At 44.9% G+C, this 21,850-nt stretch overlaps 1 protein-coding gene across 1 annotated transcript; it reads right to left on the reverse strand.

Annotated features, from left to right (window-relative positions):
- Nucleotides 1–1,618: 1,618 nt before the first annotated feature.
- Nucleotides 1,619–21,587, reverse strand: LOC132461733 (dapper homolog 1-like). The gene is given in 4 exon segments (XM_060057050.1): nucleotides 1,619–4,136; nucleotides 4,138–5,246; nucleotides 8,052–8,190; nucleotides 20,872–21,587. Coding segments are annotated over 4 exon segments (2,184 nt in total). The 5' UTR covers nucleotides 21,136–21,587; the 3' UTR covers nucleotides 1,619–3,464.
- Between the last annotated feature and the right edge of the window lie 263 nt (nucleotides 21,588–21,850).

The following is a 21,850-nucleotide window of genomic DNA, read 5'->3' on the forward strand; positions in this document are numbered from 1 at the left end:
TCTCTCTTTCTTGCCCTTTCTCTCTTTCTTCATATATATATATTTATAAACATATACATACGGCCATGGGGGAGGGGTGGGTGGAAGGCAAGGGTTACTAAAGGGAGTGAGAGATCCCATTCATTCAAGCGGGGGCTCAGATGAGCTACAGCTTGAATGAATACCCCACCACCCCAGCCCAACATGAAATGCATTTACATCATCTCTGCTTATCTTACTGTATATGTCTGGAAGAGTGGAAACATTTGAGTTGTTTTATTCCATGGATGTCGGCTCTTGGTTCCTGGGAAGCTAGCTGTGTCTGCATACTGTATGGACAGCAGTTTTTTATCATAAAAAATCGTCCTCTTCCGAAAATATATAAAGGGGAGGGTCCACGCGTCTGCAACAAGCAGTCATATAGGAGCACTGCTGTGTAATACCGTTAGCCGTTTGTATTGCTCAGTGCATTACACAAACCTGTTGCAGTTGTTGCATTGCTCAACACCCTTCGTCATATGCGTTTGGTCGCACAAACAAGAACAACATGGAAGAAGAAAAAAAAAAATGGGTGCCCAGTACAGCCCTTAACACATGAAGGAATTTGCATGACGACATGACCCACAGACACTTGCCGCACGGTTTACACTTACAACAAAACAACCCACGGCTCCGTCCCTCCATTTCACTTTCTTTCCACTGCCTTATCCCCGCCCCACCACTGCTCTAAGCCCCTTGTCCTTTCACCTACCTCCCCCTTTCTCCCACACTTCTCCATCACTCAACACTTCTGTCACCAACACTGAGGTTTCTAATTGCTGTCAACCATTGGAACTGTTTTTCTACCTGCACCAGCTGTGTGTGTTTGTCTGCATGTTATTGTGTGTGCTAGTGTGTGTGTGTGTGTGTTTTTCTGCATGTGATTTTGTGTGTGTGTGTGTGTGTGTGTGTGTGTGTGTGTGTGTGTGTGTGTGTGTGTGTGTGTGTGTGTGTGTGGTCTGCCTGTTGTGTCAGTTTGGGGACATTCACAAGGCTTGCCCACCTGGTGCTCCCAACACCCTATGTGTTGGATGTGGCACTCTTTCATTCTTGTAAACCCCTAAATCTTCAGTTCGGGGGACAACCAAACCAATGTGACAGTTACACCAATGTGTAACTGTCAAACATTTGTATTATAACAGAAAGACCTCATGTTGAGAGGGAGCCTGGCAAGAGAATGTCATCAATTCATTAAATGGTTTGTTATTGCCCAGAGACTCAAATGTATGCATTCTTAAATCCACATCACCGGTTGGTTACAAATAATGTGTAGATTCTGAATCTGTTTAACAAAAGACTGCAAGGGTTCTGATGCATGGCTGCACTGAAGCCACCGACAAACCCGCAAATAGTGGTTTAGAGATCACTGTTATCGTGACATATCAAATAAACACTGAATAAAAAAATAACAAATTGTGGTTTAGAGATCACTGTTATTCTGTGTTGATGGTAGATTCTTATTCCCTCGGTTGACAGAGATCCCTCTGGCAAGTCGAGGAGGACTGGGTGTCTGGCACAAAGACCTTCTCTGTATACCGGCTCTGCCACCACCACTCTGCCTTATTGCAAAGACTATCAAGCGAAAGAAAAACATCTCATGTTAGTAGTACTTGCTATTTTTTTTATTAAGTAAAAACCTTTACATTTCATACACTGCATTGAGACACCCAAAACGTAGTACAAAAGATAAGCTAATAGTAATAGTGGGCTAGTGCACCTTAAAAGATAATACTGTCGATTACTTAAAGTGACAAACGTAAAATTACGTACATTCTTTGGAATAGCAAAATCCTGGTAGGCCACACATGTTACTAAGATCAAAGCAGCATGACAAAAGCAAAAATGGTATTATATCTCAAAAAACGGTATATACCGTGGCCGTGGAAACTGAGGATTAGAACCTTTGTCACTCTTGTGGGTGACTTCAGTCTCACTAGTGAGCATTTCTGCATTCACTTCTACATAACAAAAACTGCATATTAATTATTTTACAGACTTCGCTTTATACATAACTTCACAAAATCTTTGTTAATGTAATATGTTACAGTACCTTGTATTGAAGCTGTACAGAGCTCACTCCTCTAAATTCTTTTTATAATTCTTTTTTCGGCAACACTTCACATTTTCTTGAAAGAGGGCATCTACTTCTAACCAAAAGACGTTGACTTAGATCTCCGCAGACGAAGAAATACTCCTTTATTTCAATGCACCCTTGACAAACAAACCAGACCAGTGGGTCAATAGGAGTTTAAAAAGGATTTGTCCACCTTATTAGCTTGGCTTTTGACGCTTTACGCAAATAAACTGCTTGATACAACCTTCTCGTGTGTAAAATAAAGACGGCAAGGTAAAACCGGACATGATTGCTGGAAGCTAGATGTTTTCCCCCATGAATAGTAACCTAATTGTGCACCTTTCTGGCCTATTTGTACTTTTCATGAATTTATTTTGTTTGATTAATGCTTGTACTTAAATGATTCTTTAATTATTTTTGAGTAATGTTTGAATAACTAATTTCCTCTCATATTTATTGTGAATCATTTCCATTTTCATGCGAAGCACTTATAAACATCTAATGAAAAAGTGCTATATAAATAAAGTTATTATTATCATTAATATTATCATTTGGCAAATTTGGATATCCAAAAACACCTAGTTTGAACAAATTAGCCTTTGATTGTACTTTTGCCTTTTTGATGAAATATCCCAGAAGACAAAGCAGTATTTTCCAGCAAACGATGGCTGCAAAATTCTGAAAACAAAAAGGATTTAGATATATTCAACTCTGCACCAACGTGTCTTTCCTTGTCCTATAGAGGCTACAAGGAAATCACTTCCAAGATATGGCTGCAGTGATCAATCACAGGCATTTAGGCAAACTTATGTTTCACTCCGTTTTTGGTGACAGCCTTTCCCCTCATGCAGACCAAACCAACACACGACATCCCCACACATAAATACACACTTGTTGTAAACTATGCAGAATTGCAATTGCAGAAAACAAAAGTTAGGAAAAAGTCCCATGATATAATTGATTGTCTGTAGGGAATTCAGGTCATTTTGATTTGTCCTTTTGACTAGTTGGTGAAAGTTGATCAGGGTTTGAGACAGTGACAATATAGATGATCTTACTAGTGTCTTACCATTTAGAGAGGGTCTTATGCCCATTAATCAATCATTTATGTTTGAGCTAGCACATACCCTGCGATACAGGTGTTGGACACACTTGTTTTCAATTACTATCCAGGATGGATCCAAGATCATCTTCTTGAGTTGACAGGCTTTGATACTAGTTCTCTTAAGAACACTGTCGTACCGTATCAGTTTTTATGTTAACACACAATTCTCCCATTCTATCTTGAGCGACGGCGACTTAAAAACATACAAACCTGATATGGGCTTGAACAACCCACTCATCACATCACCCCATATAATCAAGTCTTGCTTCAAACAGTGGTCATGACTTTGAGCGAACCAGTGCGGAAGCGCAAAATCTTCTTTTTCAAGGCGTGCGAGGCCTTTATCTTGACAAAGGCCTTGGGCTGCAGGGGGGCTCCGCTGGGCACTGACGGGGGTGACGGGAGCGAGAGCTGAGGGGGGAGCTGTTGGGGCCATACCAGCCCGCCGCTCTCGTCTGAGTCGCTGGACAGGGAGCTGGAGTCCGGGGAGTCCGCCTCGCTGGTGCTGGACTCTGACTCCCCGTGTCCCGGGTGAGAGTAACCCTCGTTGGGTCGGCACGGCGGGGCCTGCTCCCTCCCTGCCTGGTACTCCACCAGCGGGTGGTGGTGGTGCATGGGGTTTTGGTGATTGTGGTGGTGGTGGTGGTGGTGGGGGTTGGGGTTGGGGTTGGGGTTGGGGTTGGGGTTTGGGTTGGGGTGGGCGTGCGAATACGAGCTGTGCGTCGGACGGGATTTACGCGAGCGCTTTCCACAGGGGTCCCTCTGGCCGGACGCCGAGGCGTGCTGGGGGGGGGGCGGCGGCGGGGGGCTGCGCGGGGGCCTGCTCCGCCTCGTCCTGACTGAGCTCAAGGGTGGACCGCCAACGCCGGTACCCGCCGCTCCCCTGGTGGGACTTCCTTCCCTTGGACTGGCTGCCGCGGCTTCCCTTCCCGCTGCCGCTCCCGCTGCCTCCGCCGCCGCCGCTGCCTCCGCCGCCGCCGCCGCCGCCGCCGCCGCCGCCGCCGTCCCGCTCCACCGTGTTGTACTTGCGCTCTGGAACCCGCTGCAGGCTGTTCTCCGACTGGGAGCGGCAGGCCTTCTTCCCCTGCTTCCTGGTCGCCCCGCCTTTGTCGTCAGTCTGGCGGCCTTTCCTGGGGCCCGCTCTGGCCCTCGAGTGCTGAGGCTGATGAGCCACGGGGAGCGGCTGCTGCTCTGGGTGGCCGTCGCTCGTCCAGCTCTTCAGGGGGTTGGGGTGGTGATGGGAGGACGCCTGGGTCGACGTTCGACAGGGCTGGGCCGGGATGTACTCGGCGTTCACCAGCTGCTCGTCGGCCGGAGGGGGGTGGGCCGGCTGCGGAGGGGAAGGGTAGCCGCCGAAGTGCTTGGGCATGGAGTCCGCTTCCCCGTTGCTGGGGTTGGACTGGGCTGGACCGGGCCCCCTGCAGGGCTGGTAGTCCATCGAGGCGGAGCGAGGCGTGCTCCCCGGGGCATGCTGCCTGTTTCTGGGGTAGAAGCTGGTGTGATGTTGGGTGCTAGGCTGCATCTGGTGGTGGTACGGGTGCGGGGAGTCGTCTGTAAACGCCGCCTCTTGATGGCACTCCAGATCCATGCCGCGGCAAGCCTGCGGAGATTGTCCCTCTGGGCTTTGGGGGGAAGAAGGGAGCCCTGGCATGTGACTTTGGATCGTTCCCTGCATCCCCGGATGTTGGTCCTCTTTACGGCACAGGCTGCTCTGCCTCACCACGGTGATGGCCCGGGGGTCATGTGGCGCGTTTGTGCGGGGCTTTGATGGGCGCGCGACCACGGCCCTGCGTTGGACGAGTCCGGATATATACGTCTCCATCCGTTGGGCTTCCTCGTGGTCCTCCTCTCTGCGCTCCCCGTGCTCCATCTCGTCCGTGCGGTCTGCCATGTCTTCAGCTTTGGGAGCCTCCAGCAGCCAGGTCTGCTCTGTCTCCGCGGGTCTTCTAGGAAAGACCAGATCCATGGTGGCGTTGGAGCAGGCGGCGGAGAAGGGCTGAAGGAGCCCAACCTCCGGAGGTCCACCTCGACCCGGCGCCGGGGGCTCCTCTGAGAAACACAAGGAATAAATTGACAATATATACTTTTCTACAATTATTACAAACCATAGATTAAACTTAATTGAGATATAAATGATAACGGTAACAATACAGACATGGCACTTAATTCAGTTATATTGGAGAAAATTGCAGATGAAGTGAACATCAAATAGTTGCAGAGCCATTTCAATGTTGTCCCAGAACCACTTTTGCAGCGTTGCAACTGTCAATGGGCATTTATGTAAAGTGGAATGTAGCAAAACAAACACGACTTTGCATGGATTCTGCAGACTAAATTCTTCAACATGTAATCCAATTCTATTCACCATTTTATTCAGTAAATACTTCAAATTGGGAAAAAATGAAGACTTGTGCTCCTTTCCTGTCCCTCATCCAGCATCTTTCGTGGGTAAGCGGATGCATGATGGTTCAGATTAGTTTGGCTAGATGAGCAAACAAATAGATCACGGTGGAAAACCTAAAGCAAAACGTTGACAGAACTGCTAGTCAAGGCTTATACCCTAATGCAGTAAAAAATTAGCCCCAATCTGCCCAACAAATTGCACAAATATAAACTTTGCATCACTGTGTAGTACCTGATGTGTGATTTACCCATTAAATAAAAACACAATATTTACGGGGGCATTTTAACAGCAACTCATTTTCACTCTTCGGTTCACTAACTGTGTGCTGTGTTTATATTTAGTGTGATGTTGCGTGCATGTCAGCACAATCACTAAGAAGTCACTTATTTCTGTTATTTAGGCCTGTTTTCGATGAAGTTAAGAAGGAACAAGTTCCTAGAACTGTGCCTCTTTTACTTTTTAAACAACATCGTTAGTCAGCTGTCAGCTTATAGGTGCTGACATGTTGATTGGTCATTACTGAGAAATAATCATCTCATTATCAGAGCCAGAGGCATCCACTTTTGTGGAAAGGTTAACACTGCCATGGAAATGAAAATACACACTCAGAATGACTTTTCACAGTTAAAATAAAAAAAAGCGAACTTTAAGAATAACTTTTGATATGAGTGAGTTTCTAGTATAACCCAAGAAAAGCTTGACTACTCAGCTTCTGCCTTCCTTCATGCAAACACGAGAGAGAGAGAGAGAGAGAGAGAGAGAGAGAGAGAGAGAGAGAGAGAGAGAGAGAGAGAGAGAGAGAGAGAGAGAGAGAGAGAGAGAGAGAGAGAGAGAGAGAGAGCACAGGAGAGAAAGCGAGAGCGAAAGAGAGAGAGAGCACAGGAGAGAAAGCGAGAGCGAAAGAGAGGAACAAAGAAAGACAGAGAGAGTTTAGAGAAAAGGGGGATAGATTTAAAAGAATGCATTGAAAATAATAAACATCTCCAGAAATACATTCTGTATACTCTCTTCAGTGAACGCTTGGCAAGGTTTTACTAGAGGTATGGTACCATGAAAGTGGAATCCTGAAGAAGATTATCAATTTGTGTTTTTTTTTACGCTACAAAGCCCAACGTTCCCTTCAAAAACAAACATGAATCACTGGGGGGCATCTTAGTTTTTCAACACATTCCTATTTCTGATCACTGGAATTTGGTTTGGTTGCTCAAGTGGGATTTTTTTTAATTTATTTTTATTTTTTTATCCATTTATGTGGATGAGATGCTTGAGTTTCAAATATTACAAAAGTTGGTATATCTCTCTGCCTATCTTCCCAAAGAAGTGAAGAATGTCTTTCTCCTTCATATTTGCAACAAATGATGGACCTTCAACAAGAATGTGTTATCATTTAAGGGAAAGATAGTGTTTTAACATTGTCTGGAAAAATAAATACTTTTAAGATGAGCTAACACAGGTCTTCCGAGTTCAGAAGGAGGTCTCTACAATCTCACAATCTGAAGTATTTGCGCTGCGGGCCCATTGTTACCGCTGAACTAGAGCTAATTGAGGACATGCCTTCGACTTGATGTCTAATGGATTTGTCCGTCTGAATCTGTTTCGCCAGGCAAATAAACGACATACCATACCACCCTTAAAAACACAGTAGGCCTCAAAACCTATAACGCAGAGAAAGAGAGAGAGAGAGAGAGAGAGAAAGAAAGAAAGAGAGTCACAGAGAGAGCGCGCGCACGCCCGCGCGAGAGAGAGAGAGAGAGACAGAGAGAGAGACAGAGACAGAGACAGAGAGAGAGAGAGAGAGAGAGAGAGAGAGAGAGAGAGAGAGAGAGAGAGAGAGAGAGAGAGAGAGAGAGAGAGAGAGAGAGAGAGGATCACCGGGTTCATGCTGTGAGTCAGGAGATGCATCTGAGTAAAACTAGGGCATGTAGGATGACTATGACTCCTTTATTCCAAGGGCTGGAGAACACAGATGTATTAATAAAATAGATAACTACCTTCTACAACAACTACCAATTATGCACTCGCTCAGTTTAACCTGGCTCGTATGACACTGTTAAGATGGGAGAAGTGAAAATTATGGGTGAAAAGATGTGTTCCCTACAATCATAAAGGAAAAACTATTTTGTACCCAAGCACCTTTAAAACCCTGACTACTGCAGCATATTATACATGTAGCTTAAAAAATATACAGCATTAAGCATATCCCAATATGTCGCTAAATACATTCTAATGAATCAATCATGAATCTCAATCAAGAATGAATATATAATTAATAAAACATTCATGAAATGTCTGAATTGAGGAACATTTCTAAACTTTAGTCTCAAAAGTGTTGTGCCGACAATAGGAAATAATAAATGAAAAAAAGAAAAGAAAACAACAGCGATGTGTTATCTGATGGGACCTTCAGGGACATGCAAGCCAGAGACGGAGAGATGGGGAGAGACGGTTACCGGAGCTACGGGGACCGTCCGCAGGGTAGGCGGCGGCGGGGTAGTCGGTTGGCCTGGTGTCGGCTCCGGTGATGCCCAGCTCCGCCACCTGCTCCTCCAGGGAGGCCATGATACCCCAGGGGGTGCACTGGAGACTGCCCTGCAACGCACGGCACAGGGAGGAGGAATATCATATTATTGTCCATCGTGATCCTTCACATTCAGACGTGGGGCTGAGAAGAAGGGTAATGGAGCACAATCAGTAATGAGATGCATAACAGGTTTCTGAAAATACAGCGTCGTCAGCACAAAGTGTTGAATCGGGAACACGAGATAAAAACAAAAGCTCAGTTTATGAGATGATATGATAGAATAATGATTGTGTTGGAAAGAAGATTGGCAAAAACATGATCAGGGTGTCATATATAATTAGACCCCATATTTTTTTCATTGTGACATTGCTAAAATTTCTTTCAACGTAACAGTTGTGAAACTTATCTAAAAATCGAATCCATTTATTTTGGACTGATCTAGCTTTGATTTGGTTAACTTTGCCATGGATGGTATTATGCATGCTCACTAGTGCAGGGCACATACATGCATACATGTATAATCCGCAGAAAATAACACGCCAAATAGTGGCTGGCTTGAAAACTGACAATGTTCATACAGCATTTATTTACATTCCCTGCCAGAGTAGAGGAAAGACTGACTGACAAACACAACCATCACAGCCACACAGGACTAAGACCACAAGCGCTCATTAACAAAACACTAGAACAATAACACTACGTTGCCCTGAACACACACACACCACCCCCCCACCCCCCCCCCCCACACACACACACACACACACACACACACACACACACACACACACACACACACACACACACACACACACACACACACACACACACACACACACACACACACACACCATTAAGCGTAGAGCTGGTTAAGCTGTCCACACATCGACAACAGACCATAATAGGCCACAGAGACTACAGGAGGTGGAACATTGTTCGATGATGAGCAAAAAAACACAAGGCGTATGAGGGGGCAGATTTGCTTAAAGAAGGATGATTCAGACTGACTGGTTCAATGTTTCTCGCTGCCCCTTTCACCATTTTGAATGATCTAGGAATAGTGCTGGTGAATTGGCAGAATTTAATTTCTGGTATAAACTTGAAAAGAAACCTAAATCATTTTTTAGAGGTTTTTTAAACACTAGCTATATGATTAATAAAATATAATTATCGTTAGCATATTGAAGAACTTTAGGAGTTAAAGGTTCCATCCTCCTAAATGTAAAAATGGGTTTTAATTAGAGCGGTCAGTTAAACGCGTTATTAACGGCGTTAACGCAAACCAATTTTAACGGCGTTCATTTTTTTAACGCGCGATTAACACAAATTATTATTTGTTGTTGTTTTTTTTTTTTGGGCTCAAAACAAAGAAGCAGTAGCCTGACTGCTATTTTCAAGGCATATCTTTGTATGTTCATCGTTAAATTGCATTATAGGCTTTTTTTTTGTACCGTCCTGCTTTGATCAGTATATGCCAATGTTGTTATCAATAAAAAACATTTACACAAGGCAAGCCGATGCACTTCTCCATGTTGATAAGAGCATTAAAATGAGAAAAATTAATGGGACAAAGAATTCAAGGGATATTTAGCATAGAAAAAATTATACGATTAATCGCGATTAATCGTGAGTTAACTATGGCATTAATGCGATTAATCGTGATTAAATATTTTAATCGCTTGACAGCCCTAGTTTTAATACAATTATTTAATTGCCAGTTTAATCCCCGACATTGAAAGCAAACATCGGAGGAGAGCCGGACAGCAATGTAAACGTTGAGCTGAGTGATTTCAAGAGAGGCGCTTAAATGGTACAGATCACATCGGGCTGTTTCAGCACACGTTTAAATCAAGAGTTTTTATTATGAATCCCAGACTCCCTCTATGTAACTTAACAATGAATGCCATCTATGCATCTCTGCTTCAGGGAGAATGAGTCTTAACCCAACGTGTGACACACAACATTCCTCACGGCGTAGCATGACAATGACAAGGTTTTAGATTGTCCCACGCAAAGTGCACACCACAGCAGCACTGGGTCTGCAAGGGATTTGCCCATCTCTCACAACAGGGTGTTACAATGTGCCTAACATTGCCCTGCCCTACCAATAGGAGGTCACCAAAACATACAGAAATCATTAAAAACATTTAGGAGGGCTTAAATCTGCTGTAAAAATAATGTTGCATAATATGTGATTAACAATTAAGCAAAATGGGAGTTGAATCTAAATAACTTTGCCCCATTCTCTGGAAAAGTAATCCCTTTACATAAATAGAGATGGAAACTGTATACAAAAAATAACCCTCATAGGAAGCCAAACCATCTATAATTTTAAATACAGCCATTGGACATATTGTTTATGCAGCTTACAATCACTTTTGGTTAAGGGCTGTACTTTATCAGCACAGCTACAGAAGTACCCAGAACATACAGTACGTCACACATGTCATATGATTATAGTATATGATTACAAGGTGGTCTACATTATGAGTCTGAAGCCCCCTGCTCTCTGCATCTCTTCAAAACTAAACAGTTGTGTGTGTGTGTGTGTGTGTGTGTGTGTGTGTGTGTGTGTGTGTGTGTGTGTGTGTGTGTGTGTGTGTGTGTGTGTGTGTGTGTGTGTGTGTGTGTGCATTAATCTTCCAGCACCAGACCGGTGGGCTGGTTCGGATCATTTCCTGTATCGGTTTCCGCAGATCTGCGCACAAATTCAATCTGTTCTGCATTAGCCCCGGGCTTTGGTGCGACGCACGCAAAAACCAATAACACACTGTTTATTTATCCGGAGTATACAGCTTAAACGAAAGCATCGTCTGTTGTTGTGTGCCTCTCTCGCGACAATGCGGATGCACTGAAAGAGGTAAAGAAACAGGGTGACCCCCCCCTCAACCCCTTGGCAACCGAGTAAACGTCTGTACGGCTGCCCAGGGATACACACATGGTACTGAACTCCAGGGGGAGGGAGTTTTCTAGAAAGCGCTTCCACTGTAAGCAGCATAGGTATCAGAAGACAAGACATGTGGGAGAAAGGGACACACAAATTAACACCTAATGACATCCATGCCCTGATCCACCCTGCGCTCAATCTACAGTGGGATGCCGTTGTGCAGTGTGCGTGTGCACATGTCGCTCCACTACACTGGTGTAGTTTAAGCCTCAGCTCAGTTTGTGTTCACGGTGGGTGAGTGGGGACAGACTGCATTAGAAGACACCAGCCCTTCATCACCGAGTGGCCCACACTGCCGTTTGTGCCGTGTCAACCCTCGCAGTTGTTTTGCTTCGGGTGGAGCTAATTTATGACTCAAAATCAATCACTCTTTTGTTGTCTGCCAGCATGAGAGTGGTCAAAACGACTCTGGTAGGTTGTGATTGGCTGCTCTGCAAAGAAGGGAATTTTCAGTAGAATCTAATAACATGAAAACGAGATGTGATGTCATGTGAACAAAGCCAATAAAGGGAAAGTAAGAATGGTAGAAAAAAACAGCAAAGTGTACAAGCAAGGTTTGCATTTAAAACCGAATAGTTAAAGTCAGAATTTAGAGTGGTGTAATAAAAGTTAATGTGCTCGTGAGTGGAGTCTGGGTTCTTCAACAAATACTGTTTCTAGTAGTTTTCCATTTCTGGTTACGTTTCTGCAAATACCATCATATAGACAAGGCCACATTTTATGATCTGAGGTCTTAAGATTTATGTTGAGATGTATGCTAAAACCACCAATGATAACAAACATGTATTTAGCTAATACGAGGTTGAACCCACTGAACTTGCGGAAAATGTATATTTGGTTTTGAGGCGTGGTATATTATTAGAAAGTGAACCGAAATGAACATACACTAGCCTGGTAATACAAAAACATTGCGCCATCTATGACCTTTTCAGATGATTTATTTAGGAGGTAGAGGAAACACCATGACAACGCTGGTCGAATGCAAAACAGTGATCACTGACTGTGATTTAAAAAAAAATGAAAAATAAAACCAAGCAAGGCTCCTGCTTTCTTTAATTAAATCTGCTTAAGAGAAGAAAAGCTCCCGCTCTTTAAGTCTTTTGAACGGGTAACTTTTGGATCAAGAAAAGAAAGAAAGGAAAAACGATTAGGCTCCCTTTTCTCTCACATTCCAACGTGGTTGTATTCGCTATTAAAGGCACCCAGTGCAACTTTCGAGGCTTAAAAATAAACATTCAATTTCTAGTCTTTTTTACACGTAGTAAGTTTCAATAACTCCATACCATTACATACCGACATTCAAGCAGCAAAGATGAGACGTCGTTGTGTGGTGAGAACTGATAGAAAATCGATAACAACAACAATGCCGCCATTTTCTTTATTTTTTGTAACCTACAATAAATAAAGCAGGCTTCCAGTCAATGGAAAAATGGCTTCTCCCCACCGGCGATTGTTGTTGTTTACGATTTTCTATCAGTTCTCACCACACAACGACGTCTCATCTTTGATCCTTGAATGTCGATATGTAATGGTATGGAGTTATTGAAACTTACTACGTGTAAAAAAGACTAGAAATTGAATGTTCATTTTTCATTGAGTGTTTAAATAAAGTTGCACTGGGTGCCTTTAACGCCAGCGAATATGAAGCGTAGGCTGAAAACCTTTTGCCGCCTCCTAGTGCACCGCTAACAACAGGGACTATTTTTGACTCAATTTGAACCATGCTGTCTTTTTATGGACTGAGCTTTTTTTATTGTGTTGTAGTCTTTACCCGAGTGCCATGTGAAGCTGGCTCAGAGCTAATTTGTGTGCGTGCGTGTGTGTGTGTGTGTGTTGGCTGAAAGTATGTGCATGTTTGTGTGTGGGTGCAGACCAGTGTGTATTTTTCTGTCGCAGTGTGTGTGTATGCGTGCATTCATGTGCAGCATTAAGCAGTGTTAATGTCAGGCATGCAGTGAATGAATGGGCCAGTGTGTAGCTTTAGGAGCTACTTAGGTTAGACCACACTGGCTCAATGGTTACTTGTCTGCCCCTAGACACACACACACACACACACACACACACACACACACACACACACACACACACACACACACACACACACACACACACACACACACACACACACACACACACACACACACACACACACACACACACTTTTTGACAGTCAATGGTGGATGGTGATCTTAGCTTGACACAAAAACCTTGAAATTAAGGTAACCTGCCTCAGAATGCCTCGTCCCTTCAGCTCACATGAGTATTCATCTTCCTAAGGACTCCCCCCGCCCTGACCCTCACACAACTGTAGAACTAAACCAAAAGCGTAAATCAATTTTCTATGTCATCCGCCATTAGGTGCAATTATGCAGGGACACTGATCTTCAATTACCCAAAATGGCTGCCAAATGGATTTGGCCATTTGGTCGCGGGAGATCAGCCGATTTTTGGCCACTGACGACCGACCACTTTGTCACAAGTCATTACCCACACAGAGAGAGAAGGGAGTAGGAGGACAGCGGAGCGGCGGAGTTGGGAAGTTCAAGTGCAATGCTCTGTGTTTTGACCTCAGTTGTATCCCTCTAAGGAGCACTACAACAAAAGCAGTCCAAAATAAACGGGGTTACATTGACATTAAGGAGGAATATTTTTGTGTGTATAGTCATTTGTGTCTGCACGAATGGGGACCAGTGTTTCAAGCAAATGCTGTGTCTGTGTGTATATATGTCTCTGTCTGTCTGTCTGTCTGTCTGTCTGTCTGTCTGTCTGTCTGTCTGTCTGTCTGTCTGTCTGTCTGTCTGTCTGTCTGTCTGTCTGTCTGTCTGTCTGTCTACTGATAATACACCTGGAACAAAGGGCTGGCCAATAAGATATACCTGCTGCTACTGCTATGGCAACATGATAAGGAGCCACCCTGAAAAGAATGGATGCAGGATTACATAGAGAGCGAGAGATGGTGAGAGACGGGGATACAGGGTGGAAATAAATGAGTGGAACAGGCGAATGAGTTAATGGAGTAAATCATGGGAAAAGCAGGAGAGCAGCGGAAAGTCCCTTGAAGATCTGTGCTCTCGTCATCAATGATTCGCCACACTGCTTCTTACATCACAAAATCAAGTCTGAAGCCGATCTCTCTATCCACACCAACACACCCACACCCACACAGTGTCAGTAAGATGGGTATTGCTTCTGCAGCCAGTGTAGGAGACCTGGAAGGGCAGTATTTACTCGGCTTCTCCCAAAGGTAAAGCTCTGACACGACCGGCCCCACAGTGGCTGCGGGTTGATTGCATTAGCTGATCCTACTGCTGCTGTGTGCATCCACTTATAGCATGCGCAGTGTCTGTATATAAATACAAAATCCCCCACCCAAGACGGGGGGTGTGTGTGTGTGTGTGTGTGTGTGTGTGTGTGTGTGTGTGTGTGTGTGTGTGTGTGTGTGTGTGTGTGTGTGTAGGAATCTAGCATACAACCAAGGTGCTCCTGGAATTTGCTGGCAGAATTCTTGTATAATTCCCCTGTCCGCTTGTCATTCCAGAACATTCCCTGAAGAGAACGGCTGGCGACAAGTCAAGTGAGCACAGACAACATACAGCCAAACACCGAGGCCCACTCAATTGTTATGCTATTTTAATCCATGTACACGGGGCTAATGGCTAACGAATTCAGCGCTGTAGCACTATTTATACACCTCCACACTCTCCTCCCCAGGGCTGAACAGAATAAGTAGCAGTTCACGGAGAACCGCAACGAAAAACCAGTGAGCCTCCATCAAAATGTTTTTCGGACACTCCCAGACGGTCTTCATGGATGGTCCCATGGTCCAAGCGTTTGAAGCATATTCCCTTCCCGAGTTCCGAGCGACGCCCCGTGATGGATGTTGCTCTGGGACGACGTTGCGCCGCCGATCCTCAGATCCGCTGGGACCGGGCTCGGGTTTCTTCTTCGCCTGGCTAAGGACTCGGGGTGGGGGGGGGGGACAGCTGTTGCGTGGGCCCCCCTGTTCAGGGAAATACTCGAGGAGAGTAAAGTTGTTGAGACAACTCGGATGAGTCCGAATCAAGAAGGCACCGGACACTGGATCCCGGGGCGTTGACATGGGTCAAGGTTGGAGATTAGGATCCAGGAATATCTGGAGTATTAACAACCAGCAACTGTTTTTTCGGGGCACCCCCTGACCCCACCCGTCCACCCAGGATTTCTTTTGTGGGTTTTATTTAGCTCCATGCTGTTGTTCCGGCCTCTGCTTTTGTATGGCCCCGGGATGCGCTCGTTTTTACAGTCATCCACACTTTGATAATCCACGCACACAAACTGAAACAGTGCAGGACATGAACATTGCCAAATGATTTCCTTAGCTGTCCGAACTCCTTTCTTACTGTCAAAATCATGCAAATCCCTTGACATTCAAACACTTTCATGAGTAAATATTCAAATTTATCAATCCATAATACTTGGAGCCTTTCCCTTATCCTTGTTATCCAAACTACTCCTTACTTCAGTGTGTTTAGATAGCAAGATGGCCGCCTGCAAAGCTGGCATATAGGAAACATTCTCAGCTTCTCAGTCTCAGCCTGGCGGGAGAACGAAGGCCTCCTGCTGAGACAGAGGGATTATAAATAAAGGGCAGACCGACGGCTTCAGACAGAGAGCCTGGGAGGCGGCAGGAGGCTGAGGAACAGACACAACAGTAATACGATGAAGAGACTCAAGGTAAAATAGTGTCAGGATAGCTCGCAATGGTTTACACTCTGCCCTTCTCAGAGGTTGTATCATGCTGTTTGTTGTATTGGCTGTATACCTGCAACATATAGTATGTCATCCGACAGTTAAATATAAGTTATACGACAGTTAAATATATTCAAATGACATTGTTCAGTAAGCCTATTGGTCAGAAGAAAAGGAGATGCCATATTAATGTGAACAATTAATTGACTGAATGATATCTGAGGCAATAAAACTTTGCAATAAAAATATATGGCAGGATAACAATTACTGTACCCATAGCAATGGCAACATGTCTAAGCTTATTATTCCATCCTGTGGCTACACAGTACATTCGAACTTCATCCCATGAATGCTTCGATTTTGGACTGCTACTAGTTCTTCCCTCCATAGTCTTGGATAAACAGCAGAAGGTCTGCTGGTCTTGTTTGAGGACTATGGATGGGTATGGGACTGTCAAATGTATTAGCGCTAGCCAGAATCTATCCACCAGCTTGTGAGGCGTGGTGACCCGCATGTGGCGAGCGTTTCACAACATCCCAGGCACCATTAAAGTTGGTAATTGCTCATGTAGGCGCCGGGAATCTTTAAAAACTTGATGTTCCTTTAAGAATTGCTGCTGGTGCAACCACATCCCAGGATTATGGAACTTCTGCTTGATTTCAAATCCAAAAAGGCTATTTTTCATAATCACGCAGCGGTTCTGGGTTTGAGTCCACTGGAATTGTGGGGAGCCTTAAAGCACACACACACACACACACACACACACACACACACACACACACACACACACACACACACACACACACACACACACACACACACACACACACACACACACACACACACACACACACACACACACACACACACACACACACGTTTGCTAGTGTGTTTAGCAACCACAGCTAGGTGTAAAACCAAATTTAACAACAAAGTAAGGCTTGTGTGTGTAGTTTACGTATGAAATGCAAGGTAGAACAACCGTTATGTTAGATCGGAAATGTGATTGCTAGTTGTTTGTGTCTAAATGGTCAAAAACGATGTTGTACCCATTGCTTCTTAAGTCGAAGACGGAACTCATTCAAAGGAAATATTAGCCTGCGATTCCTACAAATCTTCCTTTTATTAATGGCCCGCGACTCCCTGGTCACTTTGAGGGAGGATGGAGACAGGGTGGAGACAGGGGGGTGGTGGGAGCTGGGATGGGGGTGGAAGGGAGGTACACATCAGAGGCCCAGGGCTGCTTCCCCAGCTGTTGTCCACTGTCACATTGCTGTCAGCAGCCCGGGATCAGGGAATGAATAAACATGTTCATCCTCTCTCTCTCTCTCCCTCGCTGTCTGGTTGTCTTAGGTCTCGCACACTCTCGTCCACTATCTACCTCGGTGCTAAGGGCCACAGACTTGGTCTCCTGTCCTTCTCTTGATGTCTTCCTTTGTTCCTCTTTTTATCTGATGCACTATGAACATCAACAAATAAGTGTATATTCATACACATACAAACACGGAGGGGGATGAGAGAGAGAGAGAGAGAGGCAAAGAGAGGAGAGAGAGGTTGAGTGAGTGAGTGAGTGAGTGAGTGAGTGAGTGAGTGAGTGAGTGAGTGAGTGAGTAAGAAGTGAGGGATAGTGCAAACACTGGTTATATAAAGGCTCTTTCCATCAGAGATACAAGAATAAAAAAAACAGGCAAACTCTGATGGTCTGAGCATGCAGCCTTCGTTAAAACCACCACAAAGGCTTAACAATGACATCCATTTTCATTTCATTCTCACTGCGTAGGCCAATGACGTCTCAACGATGTTCCGCAAGATAAGGAGGTGAACGTGATTGACACAACAGCAGAATCAATAGGCTGATATCAGCCAAGTCATCCTGCTGATTGGAGCACAGGCGCGAATCAGCACACACACACACACACACACACAACACACACTACTAACACAGCTGCATCAACGCGTGGCCCATCATTGGAGACAGTAGCCATCAGAAGGACAGCTTGTTGTTATTGCTGTTAAATCAAACCGTCCAATTGCATGTTTGGACCTCACAACGGTGAAACCTATAATTAGGCTTTTGAAAGACTGCAGTAGGTTTTGGAAAGGTTGGAAGGTTTGAGGTGAGGCTTTTCGGCCAACTGTGAAATAGACATGAGCGACAATCCCATCAAAAGAGGTCACTGTTCACTACATTCAAGAGGGCTGTTTTTGCACATCTGTCGGCAGAACACAAAATGTAGAGAATGAACTATTGTTCTTAAAACAAATACATCTTCCGAGTATTGCAGTGACCTCCACAGTCCACTGTTCCAATTATTTGTAGAGAATGATATAAACATATTATCTGTGAATTATTTTTTATAATATGACCTAGTTTATAATATGTACTAGTGTAACAATGTCCCTAAAGGCACACATCGATCATATTGAATGCAAGGCTTTTACTACAACGATAAGTGGACACAAGTGGAGAATTGCATGTGCTTCAGGAGATTTTTAAACCTGGAACCCTTCTACACTTCAAACTTGGAGCCACTGCTCCCAGAATGCATTCCGATGCAGAGTGACTGCAGTAGCAGGCATTCTCGCTGATACCTTGTCAACAGCAGCCAGCATGTTGACAGTACGCATGTGGCCTCTAAAGCCAGCAGCCAGAGCTCTTGAAGAGACACAAAGATACGCTGCGGTATCTTTCAGTTTTTACAAGTTCAAAATCCCACGGGAGTCACATTGTTGGGCGGTCCGTGAATCATATAACATGTTTACGTCAGGAAATACGGTCAAAACCCTGATGTGATTCATTTATTTACCGTCAACAGTAACAACATTGACTTTCTACAATACTAAAACTGCCTGTTTGTTTTTTTGTATGAAGTACACATGTTTTCCAGAGTAACGGTTAGACCTGGACTTAAGACAGCCAACTCCTGACCTCATTGTTTTGGGCTCTGACTCAAACATGAGAAGGAGACAAGCTAAGAGTTGACTGAGCATTGCAGACGGTTTTCCACTGATGTCAGAAACCACCAGTCATCCCTATCATCACCTCTTACTGTACGCTCCCTGGCACAAGTCTCCATGAAGAGTTTCATTGTGAAACTAACAAAAGGAACAAAAGCATACAACAAAGCTGCAGTTTCCAGTTCTTTATTTTGCTTTATTCATCCGTTTCTGCCACGTTGACCCTAGCTGCCCAACCACTACGACCCTCCCAAGGTAGGGCACAGGTCAAGGTTCAAAGTTCAAGTGACTGCTTGAGTGACAAGGCTATGGATTGACTATGGCTTCTGTATAAAATCCTCTACTATCTCCTAGGACCCAAAGAATGGGCGCAGTGTGTTTATTTGTTTGCCTGAGTGCATGCGTATTTGTGTGTCTGAGCATGCTTGTTTGTGTATGGCTGAGCGTGTGTGTGTGTGTGTCTGAGCGTATGCAGTGTGCGCGCGCGCGCGTGTGTGTGTGTGTGTGTGTGTGTGTGTGTGTGTGTGTGTGTGTGTGTGTGTGTGTGTGTGTGTGTGTGTGTGTGTGTGTGTGTGTGTGTGTGTGTGTGTGTGTGTGTGTGTGTATAATTGAGGCATAGGGGTGCTAAGGAGATCTCCAGCTTGCCATCACAACAGACCGTGTTGCTGCAGCCGTCACACTCGTCGTCCATGAGTCAGACCACATTCCTCCACTGTCATGCTAGCCAGGGCGCTCACATTCGCCTGGAGAACAGCGGCGGGTTATATGTAGCTTCCAGCTAACGTCTCACCCTTCTTTATTTCATAAAGTGCTTTCAGTTTGTTTTATCACCTGCCGTCTCGAAGGGGCGCTCAAAAATACCAGAGGGAAGGAGTCTACGATATGTATTCGCTAAATCCTGGCTAAACACGTCCCTGTTTGTACTGTAACTTAAATTAAATAAAGCTTTTTTTCCCCTTCGTTCCCTGGTCAGCAGCAGCACAGTTGGCCGAGAGGTATCTGCATCACATGGGGAGATATATTTACGCTAGACATTAAGGCAGCTGGAGCCCCTGCTTATGTCATCTTTAGGCAGCCGTACAAATCAATTCTGTGCATGAGTGTGTGTGCGTGTGTGTGTGTGTTTGGGTGTGTGTGTGTGTGTGTGTGTGTGTGTGTGTGTTTGGGTGTGTGTGTGTGTTTGGGTGTGTGTGTGTGTGTGTGTGTGTGTGTAAGTGTGTGGTCGTGTGTGTGTTTATGTTCTGGCTTCATTTTCCATTGTTGTTGTTTGAGACTAGAGTGTGTTTGTATACCGCAACACCATGTGGTCATACAGGAATCCTTAATGCCTCCTTTATTCTAATGAAAAACACAATTGTTGATATAAACTTCTTGCTTTGCCAAGATGTCCCGTCTGTTGTGTGTGTCTGTTACTGTGTGTGCGTGTGTGAGCCATTGTTATGTGAAATTAAATGTAATTGAAATGTTCATTGCTATGATCTTGAACTATTTTCTGTATACAATGTGAACAAGATGTTCATACTCCTTTCATTGCACAACACTCAAATCTATTCTGCAATATCCCGACTCTCCCTCCGAAGATGTAGATTTTAACAGTTTTCTCTTCCTACAAACTCTTTGTAGCTGATGTATCTTTTATTAAAGTGTCTATGTGAGTGAGTGAGTGAGTGAGTGAGTGAGTGAGTGAGTGAGTGAGTGAGTGAGTGAGTGTGTGTGCGTGCGCGCGTTCCTCGGCAAAGTGGTTATTTATATCGTCCATATTTCACTTGGTTATGACAATGAAATGGAGGTCGAGTTGTGAAAACACAACAATTGCCCTTAAAAGGTAAGGTGTGCTGTGTGCGCGTGGAGGGAGGCCGCTCGGTGTGCGCTGCGCCAGCCCGGGTCCTCCTGGACACACTGGCTGGGGTCACCAGGCCATGGGGATTATGTGCTTTACCTAGTCTTCAAAAAACAGGACGTGCACCCAAGGCACCCACGCAAACACAACGGTACAAACCATAGAAAAAATGAACCGAGCACTTCCACACTCCACGGAGTTGTGTCATCTTATGATGGAGATGGCCAAACATCACACTTATTTATTATTAACTACAGCAACTGACATGGGCTCACTTACCGACTGCTGACGTCGGAGCCCGGAGTCGTCACACGCACCGCCGTTTGGCGTGTCCGCGGCGCAGCGGATCGATCCCCGGAGGTCTCCCCACGCCGGGCGTCCGTGGACAGTCCCGGAGTCCCCGAGGCAGAGGGCACTCAACACCAGACATTCCTGCCTCTGTTTCAATAGCTCCAGCTCACACAGACCGGCCAAGCTGGCCTCCAGGCGCTCCTTGTTCCGACTGCGTTCCGCTTTCATCGGTGAAGCGAACGCACGGAACATGATTCCCCCCCAAAAGGTGTAGGTTTTAGTTTTATAAATGCAGTTTGGATTCTTCACTGCAAAAAAAAAAAGAAATCCGCTTCAATCCCGTTATAACTCCATGCAGCTCGGTCCAATTTAGTTTTTCCCTTCACATCTCCAGGAGCGACTGAAGGCGTCTGCAGCCGAACCCATTCTGGTCTGTGTGCACAACTGTGTTCAACAATCTCACAGCTGTTAGCAATGGTCTATACGTCTATGCCCATTTCCTGGCTCTATCGGTTTAACAGTGTCCCAAGCTGCTCATATTAATGAGACGTCTACTCGCGCTTGGTTCCTCTGGCCTATTGAAGTTTCGCAGGAAAGGAAACCAAAGGGGCTGTTAAAGTCTCTCCAGAGGGAATGCCATAGACAAAGAATGGACGCCAGATAAACGATGGTAAAGTTGACTGCCGCAGGCTGTGTAGATTTACTGGTTGATATAAAACCCGCTTGGCAGCACGACAACTGCGCCCCCTCGTGGCTTTCTAGGGCTCATGTAGTTCAAACAGTGGAGTTTGACGTTGTGCAGCTCAACTGAGTGTTACTCTCTACAATGCTTGCAGTGGTCTATAATATTAAGTAGGTGTTTCCCGTGTAATTTAAATGTTTTGGCTTATGAACGGAAATATAATGAAATATACTATACATGCATATTCATATTTAAAATCTGTATCACGCTATCAGTGTATTACTT

The sequence above is a fragment of the Gadus macrocephalus genome, chromosome 7 (genome assembly GCF_031168955.1).
Source record: "Gadus macrocephalus chromosome 7, ASM3116895v1".
NCBI lineage: Eukaryota > Metazoa > Chordata > Actinopteri > Gadiformes > Gadidae > Gadus > Gadus macrocephalus.